Consider the following 24,343-nt stretch of genomic DNA (forward strand, 5'->3'; position numbering starts at 1 on the left):
AGAGGCTGACATCAGTGGGAAGCAGCTGGGAAGGAAAATGGGGCAGGGACCCCCAACCACTTGCCCAAGTGAAACCCTGGAGGATGGGCAAGAAGGATGGGGGATGGACAGGGGACAAGGGACAAGCACATCCCCATTCCCAACCCTCTTCTGACAGACACCAAACACAGGTTCAAGCTGTGATGAGGCCCCACTGTGGAGAAGCAAACTCAGAAATCACTTCACTTGTTGTTAAATAGAGTTTAATCATTTTTGCTTGGGGAGGGGTTAAAGGAAAATAAAACTTCTCCCGAGGATGAGCAGCAGCAGGTGGGGAGGAGTGGCCCGGCTCTCCCTGGCTATTCCCGGAGGCCATGGCCTGGCTGGGCTCTCTGAACAAGAGATGCTCGGGGCACCCACGGTCCCTCTGGGGCACGCAGGTCCCTAAAGGCACAAGTGTCACTTTGTCCCCTCCCCATGTGGGTCCACCACCTAGAGCAGCTCAATTGTGCAAAACCCCCATGTAAAAAAATACCAGTTTTCAGTATCCTAAAAAACTAGAGCTTTGATCAATGTCAGTTCTCCACACCCTTGACTAGAATCCTGGGATGACACCCTGAAGAGCCGCTGGGTTCCACTGGGAGGGGACATTGGCACCAGGAGGATGACAGGGAACAGCACCCGGTTAGTGTGAAGGGGGATGGATTTTTCCAGCCCCTTTCTTTAGCCCTGGGTGGGCAGAAGGTCCCTCCGTGGGGCAGAAGCATCCCCCCCACATTGTTCCTGTCCCCGGGGCAGGGCTGGGCACAGGGCAGGCTCTCAGGCATGGGGGCTCTGCTCTGTCCCTCCCACCATTCCCATCCCGAGGGCAGTGGCAAGGTCAGTGCCAGGCTACAGGCTGGGCTCTGTGCTGGCCTCCAGCTGCCGCTGGTACCGCTGCCGCCGCTCACAGCGCGGGCACGACGGGGCCCGAGCGTGGCAGTCCCGGTGGAAGACAGTTTTGCATTCACTGCACCTGGGAAAAGAAGGAAAAAACCAAACCCACTGTGTTGTGACATCAGAGCAAAGACCAAACTTCCCCTACTAAACCAAGGGACACTTCCCTGTCCTGAGCAGAGCTGCAGCCCCAGCTCAGGAGGAGCCTTCAGCAGCAGTGGAACATCCACCCCAGCAGCTCCACATCCACCCCAGCAGCTCCACATCCACCCCAGCAGCTCCACATCCACTCCAGCAGCTCCTCATCCACCCCAGCAGCTCCTCAGCCACCTCAGCAGCTCCTCATCCACCCCCAGCAGCTCGGTGTGCAGCAGCCTGGCCGGAAGCAGTGTGGTGGGTGCTGCTGGCAGCTGCCAGCGTGTGACAGAGACGGGTGTGAGGTTTGAGCTGAGGTTTGTGCCCTGCTCTCCCAGCACCGAGCACAGCTTTGAGGGTGTGACAACACCCCCTGCAACAACCCTGTGACACCAAACCCTGGACAATGGCCCTTGTGACACTGATCCCTCAACACCAATCTCATGACACCAACCCCTGACACGGATCCCTGATCACTGACCCCTGTGAAAGCATCACTGCTGGAGACCATCTTCTTGCCATGGCTGGGGTGGGAGACAGCAGGAGCTGCCCGTGGCAGGGAGGCTGCGGGGCCAGTGGGGCTGCAGGGAAGGGCAGGCAGCCAGGAGGGAGCTGCCCTTGAGCAGGTGGCTCCATGGAGCTGTCAAGAGCTCCCTGATCTGGCTCAGCAGCAGCAGGAATGTGACACCCTGTGAAGGACCCCAGCTCAGGCAGGGGTGCCACTGCTCAGTCACCAGCAGAAATGTCCCTGCTCTGAGGGCTGAGGTCAATTTTTGGGTTGTGATCCTCAACTCCTCGGTGGCAGTAAAATGTGGCTCAGCCACATGCCAGCGGGGCAGCCAGATTTACCTTCACTGTGCAAATACCTGGTGCACAATCCATGTGTGAACAGCACGAAACACCTTAATTCCCCAGAGGATGCGTGGGACAGGCTGAGAAACAGCCGGCAGTGCCAGGAAAGGGACCACAGCTCCACAGCTGGGGCCAAACTCCAGAGAGGAGCTGCAAACCCCGAGGGACTCGGGACAGGGAAAGGCTCGTGCATGGACAGGCAGGATTTGGGGTGAAAAACACGCATTTCCCCGGTGGAACACACTTCCAACGTGGCCTCTCCGGAGCAGCAGCGGGGGATTTGGGAAGCCGGCGTGGTTCCGAGTGAGATGTGGCATCTCCTGCCCCCACCTCCCCCCGAGCTGCCGGAGCAGGGGAGGCTCCTGCGCTGCCGGGATCATTGTTTGAGGCGTTGCAGGCACATCCTGCAGCGAGTGCCGGCGTGACCCGGCGGCCCCGGGCGGGCAGAGGGGCAGGAAGCCGCGTTTAGCTCCGCGAGGATGTCGGCTGAGCCTCTTTCCTGCTGCACAACCTCCTCCGTCAGGGTGAGAAAGAAAGACGTCAACAAACTTCAGAGCTCGGCTCCACGGGACGCGAGACCTCCGGCCAGTTCAGCCCTGCCTGCCGGCACTTTGCAGAGCCCGGCTGCTCTTTTTCCAGGGAAAATCGCCCCCCTGGGGATGTTGTTGTCCTCGATAATGAGCTCAGTGCTGTCCCTGTGGCAGGGAGGGGAGCGAGCAGCGCTGCTCCTCCTCCGCGGAAATACTCGCAGCCCTGGAACACATGGAGCACCCACGGATCCCGCTATCCTCGGGATTTGCTGCAGGTTCTGGGTGTTGCTGCTCACTTGTAGGGATTGCCAGGCAAAGTGAGGCCACGCAGCCCATGAGGCTGCGAAATCTCTCAGCCAGGATCTGTTCAATCCTTAGCCAAATAGGCTAAGACAGCACAAGAGGAAATGGCCTCAAGTTGCCTCAGGGGAGGTTTAGGTTGGATATTATGGAAAATTTCTTCACTGAAAGAGTTGTCCAACTCTGGCAGAGGCTGCCCAGGGAAGTGGGGGAGTCACCATCCCTGCAGGGATTTAAAAGCTGTGTGGATGTGGCACTTGGGGACATGGGTCAGTGGTGGCCTTGGCTGTGCTGGGGGAACTAGACTTGATGATCTTGCAGGGTTTTTCCAACCTGAATGATTCCACAATTCTATGACATAACCATGGGGATATGGATCTCTCCACCTACAGTGGAGCAGGCTCCTGGGCTGGAAGGGTTTGACTTCTTCAGCAAACCCTGATGGTGGGGATGAGTTCCCCTCTAGCACCATCTCCCTCCTGATTCCAACCTCTGTCCAGCTCACAGCCAACCCCACTGCAGGACAGATCCCTCTGCCTGTGAGCGATGGAAGCTCTGTGGGCAGGGGAGAACCTGGTATCACTCCTCTCCTGCTGGGAACATCCTCAGCCTCTCCCAGTGCAATGCTACCCTCCATCCATCTCTGCTCCTGGAGCAGCTGTGGCTGCCCCAACCCTGCAAGTGTCCAAGGCCAGCTTGGACAGGACTGGGAAGGTGTCCCTGACCATGGGAGGGGGTGGCACTGGTGGCTTTAAGGTCCCTCCAACCCAAACCGTTTTAGCATTCTATTAAATCTGTGTCCATGTGTCCGTCCTTCCTTCTGTGGCTGCAGAGGGATGTAGGACAGTCCCACTGCTGCTTCTTCTTCCCTCCTGCAGCCCCTGCAAGGGGTCAGACTGACCCTGACTGGGACAGGCCCTGGCCAGGTGAGCAAGACAGGGACGTGCAGAACCTTCCTCCTCCTCCTCTCTCTAGCCCCTCAGCTGCCCTAGCACCCAGCAAGGCCTTTGCAGGCTGACAGCAAGGTGCTGGTGGCTCTGCATCTTCAGTCTGCAAAGCCACCTCTCTTGGTGACATCTTGGTTCTGTGAGGACAGTCTGCTCCTGCCCCAAACAGCCTGGATTTGGTTTGGAGCATCCTGGAGCTGATGGGTTCCATGAGGACGTGGACACTGTGAGGATGACTTGCACAAGAATGCGCAAGGACGTGGCTTCCATGAGGACCACGAGGCTGCAACTCCCACAGGGACATGGGCACAATGAGGATGTGGCTCCCACGAGGAAATGGGCACCACAGTACGGTTCCCATGCTTGAGGACACGGGAACCACAAGATCATGGGCATCATGAGAATGCACAACCACCTCAGAGCCATTCCCAATTCCCCACGTGCCATGGAAGAGCAGAATTTAGGGGTTGGCTGGGGCTCCTGGTATAAGCCAGGCTGTGCCCCTGGGTGTCCTGGCTGCAGTGGGACAGGCTGAGGTGGCTCACTCACCTGGTGGTAGTGTCAAACTCGAAGGGGAAGATGATGTCGCTGCTGTTGCAGATCTGGCAGATGAAGCCCCGCTGGGTGCACAGGTCACAGCTGTAGACGTGGTGGGATGCAAACTGCAGCAGTGACTGCAGGAAGGTCTCGAAGGCGCCGTCGGCGATCTGGGGGACACAGGGGTCAGCGCTCCTGGAGCGGACTGTGGGGTTTGCTGGGTCACACCCATTCTTTGGGCTCCACCTGAAGGCAAGGCTGTCCTCCAAAACAACCCCCACCCCACAGGCCTGGGGTGCAATGGGCCCCAGGATTGCTGAGAGCAGCACCTCAACCTGCCTAACCTAACCTAACCTAACCTAACCTAACCTAACCTAACCTAACCTAACCACAGCCTGCCAGGATGGGGCTCCTGGCTTGGGAATCACTGAAAAACCCAACTGCTGCAGGAGCAGCACATGGCATCCCCACAGACACCAGGGAGTTTTCACCTGGAAAACCCCAACTGGGCCAGGGGGCTTGGAGCAACCTGGTCTAGTGGGAGTGGAACTGGATGGCAGGGGGTGGTACGAGGTGCTCTTTAAGTTCCCTTCCAACCCAAACCATTCTGTGATTCTGTGATCAGGCACTGCTCTCACCTGCCTCAGATCAGCCACACTGTATTTGTGGGGACACTCCAGGAGGTAATGCCTGTGATCAAGCCTGCAAAACACAGAGAGGAAGGAGGTAGATGGTCTCCACCACACCTGCAACAGCTTTGGAGCAAGGAGGAGCTGGGATGAAGCAGCCTCTTGAAGTGAATCACTGCAGAGCCCATTTTCACATTCCAAATGCTGCCACTGGAAATCATGTCACAGCATTTCAAAGGTGGGGGGGGGAAAGAAAACAAATATCTCATCTATTTTGCCAGGTGTTTCCTGTCCAGCCAGAAGCTCCTTGGCCAGGAAGGCGTTTCCTGAGTCACAGCTCATTGTGCTGACCCAGCCAACAGATGGATAACTCCTCAGAGCAGATGATATGGAGGGAAAAACCAGCCTGAGCCTTGGCAGCACCGCTCCCTGCTCCCATGGTGAGTGGGGAGAGGGACCAGGAGACCACCAGGGTGCCAAGAGAGGGGAATGTCACCCTGGGAGGGACCTCACCGCTTGCTGAGCTCCTTCAGGGCGCCGCTGCGGCACATGATGAGATAATCCCCCAGCAGCTTCAGCTGCTCCCGGCTGCGCAGGATCCGCCCCATCCTCTCCACGTGCTCATAGAGGCTCTCATTGACCAGCTTCAGGTCGATCAGCGGCTGGTTTCGGATCTGCGTGAGGAACTTCAGGGCCTGCTTGCACACCTGGGGCACAGAGAGAGGGGACAGGTGGACACAGACCAGAGCAGCCCCAGAGCTCAGAGGGAGGTTTGGAGTGGGCACTTCCAGCCCAGGGAATGCCCAGATGGACCTTCAGGAAGCAGATGCTGGAGCGTTTCCCTGCTCCCAGGACTCACCCCTCGTTTGGTCAGATCCCAGTTGTGGATGAGGCGGGAGGGGATCACGGTCTCCTCGTCCCGGTGGCAGCTGTCACAGTAGTAGAGCCCGGAGAAGGCGCAGAGCTTGGGCCTGGCGAAGGAGAAGCCGATCTGCCGGGAGCAGCCTGCGGGAGCAGGGGGTGAGAGGGGACTGTGCTGCCCACAGCCTCTGCCCACCACTGCCAGGATGGGGAAGAAACTTTTGGCAGCATGGAATTGAACAATTAAGTTTTGGGAAAGGCAGAGGCCACCTAAAGCACCTGTAGGATGTTCAGTGTGAGGCCTCCAGCCCCCTCTTCATGGATTTAAGCCTATGATGGTTCAACAGTTGCTGCTTCACTTTTTCTCATAGACTGAACTATCTGTGAAACCACTTTTATCCATCAAGTGGTTCAAATGTTTGGGTTTTTTTAGGAAAAAGGAATTCTGGAAACATCCCAGTGGTTTAGCAAAGAACCTAAATCCCACTTGCTGTCCCATCACCTCCACCAGTAGCTTTGCACTATTTTGCCTTCACTTAGCTCTTTTCTGCTGCTGTCACAGGGTACCAAAACCTCATCTGCAAGGGATGAGATCACAATAGATTAACCCAAAACCACCTTTATTATAACAGTGGAGAACCCATCTTGGCTTCACTACCCCATCCATTACACTTTGGAATAGCTGCAGCTCATCCCCAAAAAATATTCATGTGGAGATCATGTGTTGCTTTCTGAATTAATAAGAAAAACCAGCCTTTATTGCTCATTACTCTGAGATGGAAGGGAACACACTGGGTATCAGGCTGGGAGGAGGGTGAAAGCAGGGCAGGCAGATCCTTAAAGAAATCCTACACAGAAAAACTGGGAATTTGTCTTTTTGGCTTGTGGCTTCCTGCTGTGGGGAGGTGGAAGATGCAGGACAAAGCCTGGAAGGGAAGGCAGAGCCCAAAGAGACCAGGAAAAAAAGAGTTATATATAAAAAAGGAGAGATACTAAAAGGAAAAACCCAACCTGCTGGAGGGTACAAGAAATATAATTGAAGCAGGAGAGAAATCTGAAATTTAATTAACTTAGCAAGGTAAAGAGCAAATTACAGCTCCTGTGGAGGTCAGTGAAGGTGCCACCAGAATCTCCTCGCGTTCCGAGAGGCGTCAGGGGAAGGGTAAATGATTGTTTTGCAAAATCAGCCCGTCACACCCATGGCAATCCCTGCTCCCGTGCTGCCTTACTGGAAAAACTGCTCCAGATTGCACTTTCCCCACAGGCTGGGGCCTCAGAAGCCCAGGAAGAGACTCCTGAGCTTCCTGATCCACCTAAGGTTGCTTCAACCCCAGTTTCCCCCCGTCTGTACCAAAAGCATCTTAAATGGGAGCCCAGTTGGACTGGACTGGGGTGGGGACTCAGCGTGGGGGGCTCCCCTGTGGCCACAGAACACCAAAGGTGCCCCTGACTGGGGACATGAAGCCCCACCAAGGGGATCTTATGCTGCTGGGATTCCTGGGAAAACAGAAAAGCTGTGGCTGCCCCTGGATCCCTGGGGGTATCCAAGACCAGCTTGGACAGAGCTTGGAGCACCCTGGGATAGTGGAAGGTGTCCCTGTCCATGACAGGGGGTGGGACTGGATGGGCTTCAGGGTCCTTCCAACCCAAACCACTCCATGGTTCTGTACCTGCACAGATGAAGCTCTGTGAGTCCAGGCCCTTCTCTGTGGGGATGGCCACCAGGTACTGCAGCAAGAAGCCGTTCTCCTTCACAATGTTCTTCAGGACGACCTGTGAGTGCCCATCCAAGCTGCCCCCCAGGGTCAGCGCCTCCTCAGCGCTCTCCAGGTAGGACATGAGCACCTCTCGGACCAGCTCCCGCCACGAGGCCGCCTCCTCTGCGTTCTCAGCCTGCAGCTTCAGCACAGCCTTGGAGGTGATCACCTTGAAGAAGGAGGGTCCTCCCAGGCTGGTGTCTGGAAGGATGTCCTGGATGGTCTCTATGCCATAACTGTTGCTTAAAATTTTGTCATTGTTTCTGATTTTAAAGCACTTCAGAGTTTCTAGAGACAGGGAAAAAATAAACGGGACCCAGGTTTTATCCACGTCCATGTACAGAACGGCCTCTTTGATCGCATCCAGCTCTGCTTCTGGAGCTGGAGTCCAGTCCAGGCTGTTCCCGGGCACGTCACTGGACTGGAGAGCACTGGAATCACCCTGGACGGGCTGGGCTTCGCCTCCATCCTCAGAGTACTCCAGAGTCTCCCAGTCCTCCTCCTCCAGCTGCGGCCGGCACTTGCGCAGTGCCTCACGGATCCTGTCCAGCCAGTCCTCGGCCTCGTCCTGGGAAGGGGCTCGGAGGAAGAGCTTTTTCCCCAGGAAAACCAGCTCGAAGCGGCCGTCAGAGTGGGTGAGCGCCAGGGACTCGCAGCGCAGCAGGGAGTAGGTCTCCACACAGATCCGGTCCTCGTGGTCCAGGAAGAGCCGCAGCTCCAGCGGGGACAGCTCGCAGGAAAACTCCTTCCAAATCCCCATGGCTCCTCGCCGTTCCAGGCTGCCCAGCTTGAGCAGCCCACGGAAAGGGTTGGAGAGACCTGGGGCAAGAGATGGCTCACTTTACATGAGAGAGGGGAAGCTAGTGGGGAGAGAAAAGCCAACAGGGGCTCAAAGCAAGCACCCAGAGGCATGGCAGGGGTGAGAGCCAGTGCTGGTACATGGTGAGCTGGGGCAGGAACTGACGGGACCTTGGTCTCTATCACTGTCCCCCAGGATTTGGGTGTTGAGGCTGGGAACAAGGGGGATAAAGGAAAGGTGTCCCACAGGGTGGACAGACCCTCTCCCACTAAAATGCTTCCCACCAGCACTTCCCTGGGCTCAGCAATGCCTTGGGAAGCTGCTCCACTGCCTTCTGTAGCTCCCAGTGCTGCCATCAGCTCACACCAGCCAATGGCTCTCCCCAGACAGCCCATCCCCAGCTGGAGCAGCCCCCAAGCACGAGGGCAGCAGGAGGTGGCACGTACCCATCTGTCTGCGGTGCACCACACTGAAGCCCTTCTGCTCCCGCTCTGGGGACATTTTGGGCTTCCCAGTGTCCGAGGATGGCACTGAGAGCCTCTCCAAGTCCAGAGCACTGATGAGCCCCAGGGCTGGCCCCTCGCTGTCCCTCTCTGGCCCAAAGCCGTTGGTGTCAGCCGTGCTCCTGCTGCTCTCTCCTGGGGAAGGTCTGTAGAAATCATCTTCTGAGATCCAGCTCTTCTGTTAAAAAATGAAATATTATGAATTATTAAGCTCATCAAACACCCCGTGCCCCTCACACACATCCACAGCAACCCCTCCTCAGGGCCCAAATCCCAGATGCTGATGTGTGGATTTAATGGAAGGTGTCCCTGCTCATGGCAGGAGGTTGGGAATGAGATGAATTTTAAGGCCCCTTCCTCCCCAAACCATTCCATGACTGTCTGATTTTCTGCTGACCATTCCCAGGTGGATGGCTCCCACACTTCCTCCAATCAGAGAATGGTCCGTGGAACTGTGTCAACAGCTGGAAAATATTGGGATTGTATTCTAGTGGGATAACAAAATAAAAATCAATCTGTTCATTCCCCCTAAAATCATTGTGGAAGGAGAGCACATTCCCTGAAGTGACCACAGGCCCCTGGTGTTTTATTAATGGGGGTGAAATTCCAGCCCTGCCATGGAAGGGCACGAGCTGGAGCAGCAGCACCAGAAAGAATAGAGATGAGGAGAAGCACAGAGACGTCAAGGGTGAAATAGAGACCTATGGCTCACAAGAGCATGCTACAGGGGCCTGGGCTGTGCAGGGGAAAAATAAGGCAGAGAAAATAGAGGAAGCCTCTGTCTGTATGTGCCAGGAGAGGATGAGATCCATGAGCTGACAAAAATGTGGCTGTAGCTTCTCCGGGAGCTTTTCTGGCTACAAGAATCCCAGAATCATTAAGGGAGAAAAGCCCTTTGAGTCCCACATGTGCCCAATCCCCACCTTGGCAGCCAGACCAGGGCACTGGATGCCGTGTCCAGGTATTTCTTGGACACCTCCAGGGATGGGGACTGCACCATCTCCTTGGGCATCCCCTTCCAATGCCAGACCACCCTTTCAGTGAAGAAATTCCTCCTGAAAGGAGCAGGGTTCTGCGACAAGGTCCCTCAGCAAACACAGGAGGAAAACAACCCAGCTCAGGCTCTGGCACAAGGGGGTAGCATTCCTAGGCCCTTCCAGGCCTGCATCCCAACAGGAACATCCTTTCAACTCCCCTCCTCAGCTTTCCAACAGCCCTTTATTTTGAAAAACAACCGAAGTGACAGCAGAAGAGCTGTCACCACCCTGTGGGGAGGATCACGGGTGGCGGCTCCTGGATTACTCCTGGGGCAGGAATGCAGGTTGCTCCATGAGTCATGGAGAGCAGGGGGAATTTCCTGTTGACACAGTATGTTATACATAGATTAGGTCAAACTGGCTCTGGGCCACGAGGAAGCAGCGGAAACGGGATAAGCGGGAGGGAACCGAGAGGAGCAGAGAGCAAAAGGAGAAATGGTTTGGGGGGTGTGAGGTGTAGCCTATCCTCACCAGCATGGAAAGGATGGGAACCAGCAGGGGAACAATGGGAACCAGGACGGAACAGTCAGTAACAAATCAGACAGAGGACAGGGCTGTTCAAAGAGTTTCCTAAAAGCAGAAGCCAGTGGATGTGGATCAGCTCCCAGTGGCAGAGGGGAAATCCGCTGCTGCTCAAGACCAACACCCAGGAATACCATCCCAGTCTGGGAACAGATGTGCTGCAGGAGGATTTTGCCACTGGGAAATCAGTTTGTTTCCTGTCCAGTCAACACTTTTCCCTCCTCTTACATGGGCCATAAATGAAGAAAAGTCTCCATGAGAACCTTGACTCTGGGGTTGTTTTATCACTTGCACACAGCCCAGGGCCAGATTTGTGCAAGAGCTCACCCCTCTCCAGATATCCCTAACAAACCCAAAACTTCCTGCTGCAGCTGCTCCTGGAGAGGGATGACTGACAGGCCAGGCAAGGCTTCAAAAGCTTTGGTGCCTCTTTCACCAGGGAATACAGACTTTGATCCAGCTTCTTCTGAAGCAGCTGCACGGTCGCAGCTCCATGGGGTGGGAATCATCACTGATAACCAAGTGGGAGCAGCATGGAAGATGGGAGTTTGGAGAAATCTGTCCATGGAAGTGTCCCAGGCCAGGTTGGATGGGGATTGGAGCAACCTGGTCTAGCAGAAGGTGCTCCTGCCCATGGCAGGGGGTGAAAATGGAGGAACTTTAAGGTCCCTTCCAACCCGAACCATCCTGGGATTCCCTGATTCTAGGAAAGCAGGGCCTATTGGAGCTGTCCCCAGTTTTATTTCCCTTTACCACTGGGTACAAACCAAAGAGATGGGAAGGAAGGGAGCTGTAGCACCTACCGGACACCCCAGCAGGGGAGAGAGCAGGTGCTGGGCCGTGGGGCTGCAGACAGCCTTGCTCCCCTCGCTGCCACCGCCCTCTGCTCGGCCCGGACCATCCCTTTGGGCCGGAATTCCGACCGTGCTGCCGGCAGCTCCATCCCCACGGCCGGGGAGTGCAGGGTCTCCCATCCGAGCAGAGCTGGGGGGAGGTTCCTGGTGCGCTCCGTGGCTCAGTGCTGGGCGGGTGGGTGACACCGGGGGGCCTGGGGGAGGCTGGGGGGAGCAGCCCAGCACGCTGGGGAGCAGCCGTCCCTCCGGGGCATCCGGGCTTGGCCTGGCCTTGCTGAACTCGGACAACACCCTTGAAGTGGAAAAACGATCAGTTTGATGGCAGCTCAATAACCAAAACCTATAAACCTCCCTGTGTTGTTGCAAATTGTAACCATGGAAAAAGGGTTCACTGTCACTGCTGGCCTCTGTGGGATGGCAGCATGGTGTGGCTGGAAAATCCCAGGGATGCCAACAGAAAAATGTGGGATTTGTGCCCCACAGAGCAGCAGCAGCTCCACGGCACAGAGCAGGACCCTGCCTGTGAAGAGGGAATTTCCCAATTACACCCATTAATGGGGTTTAATTTGGTGGATGGAGGGACAGCACTGGGCACTCCCCCCAGCCCCAGCCCCATGTACAGCTCCTGGACGTGAATCCAGCCTTGGACCATATGCCAAATTCCGTTTTCATTAATGAGCAATTAACACTGGAGCCTGGCCAGAGGATTGGCAGTTCCCGTGGTCCCACACCACTGCCAGCCCCAGAATTAAACCAGCCCAAGATTAAAACTCAAAGGAGTGTCTCCATCACGAGTTTAATCCAATCAAGGCAGGTTCTTCCAGGATCATTAGAAGATGCAAAATCCTGGAAGTAGGGACTGATGCTGTTATAGATGGGGAAGCACAGTCTGCAGCTCCAACTCTTCCTGAAGACTGGGAAGAGGCACCACCCCAAGGCTCGGCTCCCTCAGAGTCACACTCTAAAGGTGACAGGCAAAATATTTACAGATTACTCAGAGCTTATATAACCCTGGAAATCTTTTTGCTAGATGCTTGGCAGGAATAAATCACAAGGATGACAAACCAACAACCTCCCTCTCTGAATGATCTGCTGAAGCTGCAAATTACAACCCTTTCCTGTGACCAAACTAGTTTCTTTCCCCCTGTGGAAAGCCCTGGAGCATCCCCCAGCATACGCTGGGAAGATGTGACATTCCTGAAACCAGGAAGCAGCATTTTTCTGACATTTCTGCCCTGGTAAAGAGGACACATACACACACACTTCAGTGGCTGTGAGCTCATTTGCAGTGGCAGCAGGGTCTCAAAAAGCCATGCTGAGCTATTTGGGAAAGGGACAAAAGCTCCTTCCAGAAAGGAAAAAGAGCTTGTTAAAGGCAAACAGGGAGAAAGACCTCTTGCCTATAGAGAGAAAATGAGAGCCCAGACAGGGTCAAAAATCCCTTTGGAGAGGAGATGTGGGGAGAGACTCACTCCTGCAGGGACCTGTCCAGGTCCTCGGCGGTGGCCGTGCCCAGGTCGGAGTCACAGGACAGCGGCTCCTCGCCTCGCTCGGGGCTGCGGGCACAGGGTGCTGGGGGGAGGCTGTCCGAGCCCAGGCTGGATGAGAGCTGGGATGAGCTTGTGGTGTTCAGGCTCAGCGAGGACGACGTGAGCTTGATCTTGCTGCTGGCTTTGCCGATGGGCAGGACAGGGGCTTGGATTTCGATCTCATCTGACCCCGAGGACTGGGAGATGGAGCCCAGCGACGCTTTCCTGCGGGGCTCGGAGGCCGAGGACGTGAGGGGCTCCAGCAGCTCGGACACGGGACACAGACCTGACAGGGACAGTGGGGTGATGGTCCACTCATTCAGAACTGCTGACTTGTAGGAGAGCTCAAAGGTTAAGGAAGATAAACCCTGCAAGTAGCAGAGGAGAAACTCGCACTCCTCAGTGTCCAGGAGCAGAGCTGGGGTTTGGTAGTACTCGTGCAGCCGGCTGCGGTCCCGCAGCAGCAGCTTCAGGTAGCACTCCATGAGGCCGTCGTTCAGCGCCAGCCGCAGCCAGGCCCGGCAGCGCCCCACGTCCGTGTTGATAAACATCAGCTGCTCCAGCTCCGAGACAATATTTCTGGGAAAGGAGCAAAAAGAAGAGAAGAGGAGGGAGTGGCTCTGTTTTGATCCATTGTGGGGTGCAGGAGGGCCAGAGTCTTCATTAGACACTGCCCAACTTGCTCTGCTACAGAGAGTTCAGGAGCTGGGATAAAACCCACTGTGAAAATCTCCCTCCTTCGTGGAAAGTGTGGTTTTCCATGCTGGGAGATGGCTCCTGAATGACCCAAACTAAACATGTTGGTAAGGACCCCAGGCAGCTCTGTGGTGCCTCTGGCTGACCCTCCTCTCTCTGACTGGAGGCATCTCCCACCCACTGCTTGCACTGGATGGGGATGCAGAGGGGAGAATTCCTGCTGTCCTTGCGTATTTGTGAGGTTTGTGCTGGCTGGATCCTCCTTGGTGACAACCACGTGTCTAAATTCTCACTTCAAATTTAAAAGCAGTCAAAACACAGTGAAAACTGTTGTGGCAGTCCCAGAAAAATAACCTGGCTGGGGTTGAGCTCAAGTAATCCCAAACTCCTGAATTCAGCTGTTCTTCCCTAAAATCCAACAGCGACACCATTCTCCCTGATCCTCCCTGCTCCCAGCTCACTGCACACACCTCAAAAACCACAGCAAAGATTTTGTAAGACTTCTTTTGTAATCTGTCTCTTAAGACAGAAGAAAAAAACCTTCAAAGGGCACAAAAATATCCCCCATAGCATGTGAAAGAGTTATTTTCATCTGCTCTTTCATAATTCAGGAGTCAGTGATGGAGCTGGATGAGGCTTTCAGAACAATTTGTGTGTGGGCTGTTATTTACCGTGTGTGAACTTGACTTTGGGAGTGGCTTAGAAAACCCCAGTAAACAGTGATCACTCAGGAGAGACCTCCTCAAAGGCTGGCTGGGACATGGGAAAACGGGGCCAACCAGTCCCAGCAGATCCAGGCCAGGAGAGAGCCCAGATCCTGGGCTGTGCATAAGCATCCACTGCTGGAGACCACTGTGGTCATTGGGGTTCCACTGGGCCCAGAAATCCAGCCGGGCACCCAGAAATAAATAAGAAAGGGGTGTGCCTTCAGTTTCAATCTTCAACTTTTTGTGGATATTAGCTCACCCCCAGCACATGCTGAGCAGGCATGTGAGGGCTCAGCCCCTCCTGGCACTGCAGGAGCTTCACTCTGCTACCTCCATCTCCCAGGATCCTGGTCAGGCCCCCAAAACCCTGTGAGAGCATCCTTCCCTGCAGCTGAGGGGACTGAGCACACAGCTGGGGTAGAGACACATCTGTCCATCGAGCCATCCTGCTCATTCCCTGAATCTGACAGCACCAAAAGAAGGGATAAACCCAGGCGTGTGAATCCCTGTCAGCAGCAAGAGCCACTCACCGATGCGTGATGCTCTTCAGCAGGCCCCAAAAGACTGGCTGGGGAAGGGGGCTCCGACCCCCAGATTTCTTCCCTTTCCCCCCACTCTCTGCCTTGATGTGCTTTGCCTTCAGCCCGTGCACAAACACAGCTTCCAGGGCGCTGCAGAGCGTGTTGGCGTTGCCATCATCGCTGGTGACCACGGCATCCGAGCTCACGTACTGCTTCTGCAGAGCCTTGATGGCATTCACCAGCTGCTTCTTGATCAGCTGCAAGACAGGATGTGCAGGTTTGGATTATAAAAGTGAAAATATTAGGAAGGATTTAATGTAAAAGAGCTCAAAAACCAGTAAAGCTTATCCACAGTGAAGCACCATGCTACTGCTGCCTCATCCTCACCCTTTGGAGTGGCTGAACCGGTCAAGCTGGGGACTCACACTCCTGGCATCCCACTTACTTTTATAAAAATAGTAATTTATGAAATTTTAGCTGGTGTTTCAAAACTGGGTTTGCCTTTAAAGCATGTGGTGCTTCCTCTGCAGACAGGAAATGGCTTAAGGGGATGGAGAAAAAGAAACTGGTTTTTTTCAGGCACTCTCTCAGAGGAAACACGAGGATTAAGTGTGGGTGAGAAAGGAGAAACTCAGAGGAGGGAACAGATCCCCTGAGCTTGTGCAGGTCAGCCCAAGCAGCATGAGACATGTGACATGTGACACATGTGACACAGCAGAAATCAAAGTCATTGACCTCACTGGCTGTGCTGGGTAAACACTCAGTGGACGGGCCCCAAACCAGCAGGGTTTGGAAGGACATTGGGGTTCAGCTGCTGCCCTCAAACACACTCAATGGGTTCTGAAGCTGGGATGTGGGAATTTTGCCTTTCAGCAGCTTTACTTCCTTTTCCACCAGTCAAAAGCAGCAAGTTTGCTGAATTTAACAATTTCACGCTGGTGGAGAAGGTTTTTCCTAAAGCAGCTGGGCCTGGATATCTCAACCAATCTTATTTTAAATCAAGGTTGTGTTTCCCAGCATGTGCTTAGAAAACACCACAAATTCCTCCTTGAATTCCAACCAAACAATCCATGTTTCAGCACCAGCAAATGCTGAACGCTCCCTGAGCAGGGCTCTGCAGATTTTGACTCCAGCCTGGGTTGGCTGCACAAACCCATATTAAATTTCTAGCCTGGGATATTTTTTTCAGCATCTAAATAAGATTTCCAGCAGCTGTAGCTCAAGGATAACAGCCAGGGGAGTGTGTCCTTTATTTGGGATGCTGCTTTCCAGCTTTTCCAGTGGCCCCCCAGGTCTGCTGCTCCATGGAAGGAGCACTGAGGGCTGAGAAGAATAAAGAGTGCAGATGATTTCACCAGCCATGCACAGATTCATCCATGGGATGAAGAAAACACTTGAGTTTAACTGCTGATGTTGAACTTTGCTTGTTGAATGTGTTTAGACTCCCAAAGTTGGGTGAAGAGACCCCAGACTTGGGGGGACAACACTCCTTCATCCAGGTATCAGGGCACCTTCCCTGCCCCACATGAGGTCTTGCAAAGGCCAAGGTGTGATTTAACCCCTTATTTCCTTTAATTCCCCAACCCAGACAAACCATCAAGGATGTCTTTCCAATCCTAATATAAACCATCCTAATTCCAGCTGGCAGCACCCACAAGTCCTACCTTGTCCCCATCAGTGCCTGGAGTTGCACTGGAAGCTGTCTGGGGAGCACTGGGGGTTCTGGCTCACCTGGATGGCTTCCTTGGGGTCCTCGGGGTGGCTGGAATGCATCTCTGCTGCTGCTGCTCTCCGTGCTGCCTTCACATGTCACCTGTGGGACAAGGAGGGCATGGCTCAGCACCCAGTGCTTCCACCCCACTCACCTGCCAGGGGAGGAGCTCCTGGGGCCACCCAAAAGGGATGAATCATGCCCTGAGGCATTCTGCAGGTGCTCAAGGCCAGGACACTGTGGGATCTGAGCTGGGAGTGACTGACATGGAAATGTACTGTGATTCCCAGGGACAATGCCCGGGGACACTTCCCAAGGACCAGGAGAGTTTCAGGCAAAATAGAGCACGGCCAAGAGACTAGAAGGGAGAAATGAAACCCTGTGAGGGGCCCTCAGGCAGCCTCCAGGCTGGGGGAGCTGCCAGGCAGGTCTGGCCAGCAGTGCCACAGGCATGGCCAGAGACTGCTCCCCTTGTCTGTGTGTCACCTGGAATACCTAAGCCTGGAAAAGGCACCCAAAAACCAAATAAAAGTGGCATTAGGTTGTCTGGACATGAGGTGTCACCTCCCAGCAGAGCCTGGGGAGAGGTGACAGCAGTTCAGCTCTCTGTCACATGCCAGAGGAGTGATGCTGCTCCAAACCCAGCTGGGACAGACCCTATCAGCACAGAGCTGTCCGGAGAGACGGGAAAGAATCATGGAATGTCAGGATGGTTTGGGTTGGAATGGACCTTAAAAACCTCCCAGTGCCACCCCCTGCCATGGCAGGGACACCTCCCACTGTCCCAGGCTGCTCCAAGCCCCATCCAGCCTGGCCTTGGGCACTTCCAGGGATCCAAAGGCAGCCCCAGCTGCTCTGGGCACCCTGTGCCAGGGCCTCACCAACCTCTCAGGAGGATTTTATTGCCAATATCCAACCTGAATCTCCATTTCTAGTTTAAACCCATTCTCCCTTGTCCTGTCACTGTCTGCCCATGCAAAGTCCCTCTCCACATTTGTAAAATCCCCTACAAGTACTGGAAGGCTTCTGGTTCTCCATGAGGCAGATGCACCCCAGCACCTCCCCATGCTGGGGGGTTCCAGGGCTGCTCTGCTGCTTTGGTGGGAGACAGAGAAAAAAGCAGTGCCTTCCTGTTAAGGAAAGCCCTGTAAAAATCTGATCCGAGCAGTCTGGGCAGCCTGGCCAGCTCACCTGCCACTGCAGGGACAACAAGGGACCTTTGCCTTCTGACTCTTGGCTTCCTGTCCCGCTCCTCCCTTGGAGCTGTCTGCAAAATCCAGCTGTGCCTGGAGCCTCTCAGCTGTACACATGATGTCAGAAGGACACCCATGGCACAGCTGGATCCCTCACCAGACACAGCTGGATCCCCCTCCAGAAACAGCTGGATCCCTCTCTAAACACAGCTGGATCCCTCGCTAAACACAGCTGGATCCCTCACCAGACACAGCTGGATCCCTCTCTAAACACAGCTGGATCCCTCTCTAAACACAGCTGGATCCCTCTCCAGACACAGCTGGATCCCTCTCTAAACACAGCTGGATCCCTCTCTAAACACAGCTGGATCCCTCTCCAGACACAGCTGGATCCCTCTCTAAACACAGCAGGGCCTGGCATGAAAAGGGATCCGAGAGCTGCTTCAGCACCTGCTACTGCTCACAGCTTCCTAAGGATATGAGAGGCTGGAGAAGGAGTTCATTTATAGAATCCCAGAACGGTTTGGGTTGGAAGGGACCTTAAGGACCAGCAAGTCTCACCCCCTGCTATTGCAGGAACACTGTCCAGGCTGCTCCAAGCCCTGTCCTACCTGGCCTTGGACACTTCCAGGGATCCAGGGGCAGCCCCAGCTTCTCTGGGCACCCTGTGCCAGGGCCTCACCATCTTCACAGGGAAGAATTTCTTCCTACATTTCAATCTAACCCTCTCTGTCAGTGTGAAACCATTCCACCTTGTCCTATCAAACCATTCCCTTAAGCTGGAATCACTTGCCATCTAAACACAGAAGAGCCCAGCTGTCGGCTGCAAGGCTGGATCTGCCTCCGGCAGACAACAGCCTTGGAAAGGCACTGATGTCTCAGATTTTATTTCCAAGCCAACACAAAATCCCCAGAGCTTTCTCTGAGCAGAGCTGACAGCATCAACCTGCCCCTCTCCTGCCAAGCCTGGGCAGAACCATGGTTTGCTGAGAAGCTCCTACACGGCCACAGCCAGTCCTGAAAGCAGAACTGTCCAAATCAGGAGCAGTTGAAACCCAGAGTGGCCCAAATCTGCAGTGGCCCAAACCCAGAGTAGCTCAAGTCTGGAGCAGCCCAAATCCAGACATCCCAGACCTGGAACATCCCAGACCCAGAGCATCCTGTGCAGGTACCACAGCAGCTGAGAGCAGTAGGACAAGAACTCCTTGGGGCCAAACCCAGGACAGATCCTCAGTGTTTCTAGGGTTACAGATGATTTCAGAGAAAACAAAACTGTTTTTTCTGTGGCTTGTCATAAGATTTCCTCTCCCCATGTTGCAACACAGAAATGGGGGAACACAGGAAAGTTAATCTCTGGCTCAGGGGCTGCTGGGGGGTTTGGGGGAGTGAGGGGCCCCTGAAGTGGCAGCAGTGGTTGACAATGACCACAGGGAGCCACCCGCATCTCTGCCTTCCACTCAGGAAGTGAAAGGCAGCTCCTCAGGGCTGGACAATCTCTGCCCCTTTCCCCACCACCTCCTGCTACACCCTGAGGACAAGAGGCACATTCCTCTCAAGAAAATGAAGGTGGAAGACCCAAGGATGGGAGAGTCATGGGTGGGAAATCCAAGAGTGAGACCCAAGGGTGGGAGACTCGAGGAGGGGCACAGGGTGGCATTTCTCATGCCCAGGGAGGCAGCAAAGCTGTTCCAGCTCCAGGACCATCCTGGACACAGGGAAAGGGTGACAGCAGAGGTTTTTCAAAGACTTCATCTAAGTTTTACAAAGACCTAGTCTAAGTTTTACAGAGTGAGAGTTATTCCCCCAAAATACTCTCCTTTGCCATCATCACCTCTCCCAGTGCCTGCAGGAGGCAAGAGCTGAGGAGGACAACTCGCCACCTTTACCACGGGACTCTCCACTCCCACCACGACCAGTCCAACCAGTTTGTTCCAGCACCACAAATCCACACAGCAACACTTCTGTGGGATAGCATGTTCCTGAATGAGTGCAAGGAAGCAGCTCTGAGGAGGATTTCACCAAACAAAATCTTAGGTGAAACACAGGGAAATCAGAACAGCAGCCCTGGCACTGGGTCTAGAAAGACCTAGAAGGCCCTGGAGCACTTCCAGGCAGATCCTGGAAAGCCATGGCTGTTCCTCTTGATCTTGGAAGATAAGAGATGGGATGGATGTGCAAACACAGAGACAAGCACAGCTACAGCAGAGAAAACCCACCATGTTTCCCAGCAGTCACCACCCTGGCAGCTCTGTGGGTGAAACAGCGAAAGGCAAACAGGTGAGAAACAATCCCAGGCAGGGAGTCCGACCTACCCAGGAGAAGAGTCACGGTGCGAGGGCAGAGCTCCTGGTTTCCCAAACTGCTGCAAACCAGCCAGATTCTTTGGGAACAGCAGGAATCAAGGCTCATGCCAGCAGAGCAGAGTCTCTGTCCCAAAGCTTGGCTCCTCAGTCTCCCAAGAAGTGACGCTCTGCGAGTTATAAATAAACAGCAGGTCAGTGCTCTGGGATGGAAAACAACAGCCCACAACGCAGCGTGAGCGGTGACTCAAGGCCTGGACACAGAGCCAGTCATTTTCCAAGCACGAGTGCTGTGCCAGTCACCCTCTGCCCTGGGACATGGGGGCTCTGATGGCCTGGTGGGTCCAAGGGCTGCTGTGGGGACAGCCCTCTCCTCCCACACAGCTCCTGCTTTGCACCCAGAGCCAAGTGCAAGTTGGGCCCAGAGAAAGCCCAGGAGCAGGAAAGTCTGGCATAGTTGGAGAACAAAACCCCTGGGAACAGCTCAGCAAGGGGTAGGACAGGACAAAGCCCCAGCAGGACCCTCATGGTCCAACTTTGGCTCCTTCCCTGTGCCCAGCCTGAGGCAGCAGTGCTGTGATTCCCATGGCAGGAGCACAGGCATGGAGCGAGGGATGGGAGCATCACACCACCCTTGTCCCTATTTGTCACAGCTGACAAACCTGGTGGTGGCTGGAGAAGTGTCACCGCTGATGACCCTGTCCAGCTTCTGCCCTGTGGGGGCCCAGGAGCAGCTGGGGGAGGAAGAGCAGCCACTGACCTTCCAGCCTGAGTGGTGAGACTGTGTTTCCCAAACACTCCAAACTGGGAATTTCCTTCAGCCTATTACCTACTCCTGCACCAGGCTACAATTTGTTGGAGCTGCAGGGAGAGCTGGGGTTGATTTTCTGCGGCGCTGCAGATGCTGAAGCCACCATGCATGGGCCAAGCAGGTTGTGAAAGCCCCAGCGTGTTGAGGCAAGATGTTCCCAGGTTTCTATTCCCAGTTTTTGTATTGCTTTGGATTCCCAGCGCTGGAGTTTCCCCGTGGATGTTCCTGGTGCCATCCGGCTGGGTGGGCGGCTCGCATCCCTTGGCAGGGGATGGCAGTCGCTGCAAGGAGAGCAGTGAGGAAAAGCTTTTTAATCTCTGCATTTTACACAAGAATTAACCAGGGCTTGTTTGCAACTGCTCATTTTATGCGAGAAACCATGATTTATTGAGAACATAACACATGATAGCTCAAGGAAAGCTGTAAGGATCCCACAGGTGCTGGGATCTTTGGCTGGTGGGAGGAACAGGCTGAGAGATTTGGGAGGTCAGCGCTGGTGGCAGTGAATTGAGGACCAGACACCAACCCCCAGCAGGGCCCTTGGAAAGGCACATCTGACCCGCTGTCCCCGCCACGGGGGACACGGAGAGGAGGAGGAACGAGAGGCCAAGGCTGCTGGCTGGGCAGCGCAGCCCACGCGTGCGGGGCCTGGCACGGGCGGCCCGGGGGCTGCGGGGGTGGCTCCGGGGGCATCCGGAGTGGCCAGGGAGGGATCAGGGCCTGCCCGGCCGTGGGGAGCTGGGGGAGCAGCGCTCGCTTGGCACACCCTGCACCCCCTGCCAGACCCCGTAACCCGCCTGCCCCAGCGCACCGCACCCCACGGCCGCCCCTCGCCAGACCCCGTCATCCCGCACCCCCCACCCCATGGGCCTCAGCACCGCGCAGCCCCTGTGAGACCCGCACCCCCCGGGGCCCCCTCACCCCGCAGCTCCTGCCAGGCCCTGCCAGGCCACATCACCCCCGGCGCCCCCGACCCCGCGCTCACCGGCTCCGCGGCTCCGGCCGGGAAACCCGGAAGTACCGGGAACGCACGCACCGCCCATCGTGACGTCATCGCGCGCGGGGGGCGGGCCCGATAGCGCCAGGCCACGCCCCGAGGCGCCGCGCGCGGGATCCTGGACACGCAGGGACACAGCTGGACACAGCTGGACACACAGCTGGACACACACTTGGACACAGCTGGACACACAGCTGGACACACACTTGGACACAGCTGGACACAGCTGGACACACAACTGGACACAGTCATGGACACAGCTGGACACAGCTGGACACACAGCTGGACACACACTTGGACACAGCTGGACACACAGCTGGACACACACTTGGACACAACTGGACACAGCTGGACACAGCTGGACACACAGCTGGACACACACTTGGACACAGCTGGACGCACACTTGGACACAGCTGGACACACAGCTGGACACACACTTGGACACAACTGGACACAGCTGGACACAGCTGGACACAGAGCTGGACACAGCCGGACACACACTTGGACACAACTGGACACAGCTGGACACAGCTGGACACAGCTGGACACACACTTGGACACAGCTGGACACAGCTGGACACACACTTGGACACAGTCATGGACACAGCTGGACACAGCTGGACACACACCTGGACATACATGGACAGACATTTGGACACACATGGACCCCATCACACGTGCAGGGTGCCCCCAGAATATCATGGCCCTGGCAAGGCTCCGGAGGCTGGGCTGTGGTAACTGCTTGAGACACCCGGGGCTTGCTGGATCCCCCTGTCCCAGTCCCCAGGGGACTTTGGGGTGTCCTAAGCATGGCACCCATCCGCAGCATCCTCCTCTGCAGAGAGGGACCATGGAGTCAGGGTAGGGCCAGGGCAGGAACATCTTATCTCTGGGTAACAGCATTTCCTTAGGTTTCTTCCATCTGGAATAACAGCAAGGAAACAACATCCAAGGAAATAAGGGCAAGGAAATAACCATGAAGGAAATTTAAGGAAATAGCCAAGGAAACAATAGTAAGGAAAAACCCAAGAATATTGCTTCAAAAGAGGTATTATCCAAGAAAAAAAGAGCAAGTAAATGACAAAGAAACAACAGCTAAAGAACTGGGATCCAAGGACATCTCCTGGGATATAGCCACCAAAGAAGCAGCATCCAAGGAAAGCCTCAGCAGTTCCTTCATCAGAACAAGAGATGAAGAAAAAGTGCAGCCATTGCCTGTATTAAAACTATCTACCAGGCTCTAGAGTCCCGGGAAAATTACTCCTTGGCTGAGCTGTGCCATGCAGGGTACTGGGATGTGGAGGAAGAGGTTTTCCTACACCCTTCAACTCGCTGGGAAGGCACTGGGATGATTTAAGTGGCTGTAAATGGGCAGAGCCTGGAAAGCACAGTGTAAGGGAAGGACTTGGAGAGGCGAAGAAGAGTGGGAAGCACATGGTACCTGACCTCACCTGCCTCATAATTCCTCCTCTCCATCACAGATTTTCAAAGAACCTCAGAACATTCTGCTTGTGTCCCAGGGGTTCTCAAGGCCACTAAGAGTTCCCTCTCTGCCACCACTCATTTCAGCTCCCAAGGATGCACAGGAGCATCAGGAATGGAGGGACCCAAGAGAAAGGGGCAAATGGAAACAGGTCCCTGCTCGGAGCAGCAGAGGAATCCCCTCCCGGCCCCTATCACCTTCCCGGCTCCCTCTGCACAGCACGGTGCAGGCTCTGGGCCTCTGGGGCTGGGACAGTGACGATGTGGACAAAGGTCCATCCAGGTTGGAGGGGCTGCCCAGGGTGAGTCAGTGCAGCCCCACTGCTTGAGAGGCTCCCTGGGGACACTGTCCTGAGGGGCAGAGGAGCCCAGGGAGGCTGGACATTGTGCAAGGAGCAATCCTTCAAGGCACAGGCTCCTGCCTTGTGCCCGTGTGCCCAAGGCCCAGCTGGTGAGGAAGCAGAGTGGCTGAGCAGGAAGCTTTGGCTGGGACTCAGGGAAAACACAGAATTTACAAATTTCCAAGAGGGGCAGGAGGACGGCGAGGATGGTGTTGGGGCATGCATGGAGAAAGGTAGAGAAGCAAAGACCCAGCTGGAACTGAATTTGGCCCACGCTGTAAGGGAGAACGGAATCTGCTTTTACAAACACATCAGCAACGCCAGGAGGAATGAGGAGAAATCTTTGTTTTTATTGAATGCAGGGAGAAACATTGCCGCAAAGGAAGAAGAAAACCCTGAGGTACTGAAGCCTTCTCTGGGTGTCCTGAGCTCGTGGCTGCCTGCAGCACACTCCCTCAGCACTAGCAGAAAGAAAATAATAGTCAGGGAAAAAGCATCTAAGGGAATAGCAACATCCAATGCAAAAGCATCCAAGGAGAGCCTCAGCAGTTCCTGCAGCAGAACAGGAGAAAAAGAGTTGTTGGCATCCCATGAAGTTCTTCTTGAAAGTCTTCGACCTGAGTTCCTCACACTAGGTCTCTTCTTGAGATGCATGGGCTTCATAGGCATCCCTGATGCGTTGAAGCAACGGCAATTCCGATTCTGTGAACAGGGAACAGCACTGGGAATTGCCATGGACGGTCTGGGAATGAGAGCAATACTGGCAGGAGCTCCCTGCTCTTATTTCCTCTACATCCTGTGCCTCCTCGTTATCCTTCCTCACTCTCTGGAGCAGTTTTCCAAAAGAACTGAAAAAAAACAGAAAGGGAAAAGAGG

The 24,343-nt window shown here is 55.0% G+C and overlaps 1 protein-coding gene across 8 annotated transcripts; it reads right to left on the reverse strand.

Moving 5' to 3' along the window:
* Positions 1-225: 225 nt before the first annotated feature.
* On the reverse strand, positions 226-21,689 carry PLEKHM1 (pleckstrin homology and RUN domain containing M1). 8 transcript variants are annotated; one of them, XM_058857932.1, is made up of 15 exons: positions 21,632-21,689; positions 20,665-20,927; positions 20,498-20,569; positions 19,848-20,005; positions 16,363-16,444; positions 14,641-14,888; positions 12,651-13,286; positions 11,128-11,470; positions 8,709-8,943; positions 7,377-8,282; positions 5,705-5,850; positions 5,359-5,552; positions 4,855-4,918; positions 4,229-4,386; positions 226-994 (listed from the first exon to the last, which is right to left on the reverse strand). In XM_058857932.1, the coding sequence occupies exons 5-15, from the start codon at positions 16,402-16,404 to the stop codon at positions 871-873; spliced, it is 3,096 nt and encodes a 1,031-aa protein (XP_058713915.1). In that variant the 5' UTR covers positions 16,405-16,444; positions 19,848-20,005; positions 20,498-20,569; positions 20,665-20,927; positions 21,632-21,689; the 3' UTR covers positions 226-870. The 8 variants fall into 8 exon arrangements, with proteins under 8 accessions (XP_058713915.1, XP_058713916.1, XP_058713917.1 ...); XM_058857933.1 differs by lacking the exon at positions 20,498-20,569 and having other exon boundaries at positions 20,596-20,927; XM_058857934.1 differs by having other exon boundaries at positions 8,709-8,940; positions 20,498-20,927.
* Between the last annotated feature and the right edge of the window lie 2,654 nt (positions 21,690-24,343).

The sequence above is a fragment of the Poecile atricapillus genome, chromosome 27, assembly GCF_030490865.1.
Source record: "Poecile atricapillus isolate bPoeAtr1 chromosome 27, bPoeAtr1.hap1, whole genome shotgun sequence".
In the NCBI taxonomy this organism is placed as follows: domain Eukaryota; kingdom Metazoa; phylum Chordata; class Aves; order Passeriformes; family Paridae; genus Poecile; species Poecile atricapillus.

Excerpts from the sequence above, each read along its gene's own strand:
- PLEKHM1 (XM_058857932.1), bottom strand. The coding sequence starts at position 16,404 with ATGCATTCCAGCCACCCCGAGGACCCCAAGGAAGCCATCCAG. Across the intron at positions 8,944-11,127 it reads CTCCCCTGCTGGGGTGTCCG|AAGAGCTGGATCTCAGAAGA; the intron begins GTAGGTGCTACA and ends ATTTTTTAACAG. Across the intron at positions 4,387-4,854 it reads GTGTGGCTGATCTGAGGCAG|ATCGCCGACGGCGCCTTCGA; the intron begins GTGAGAGCAGTG and ends TGTGTCCCCCAG.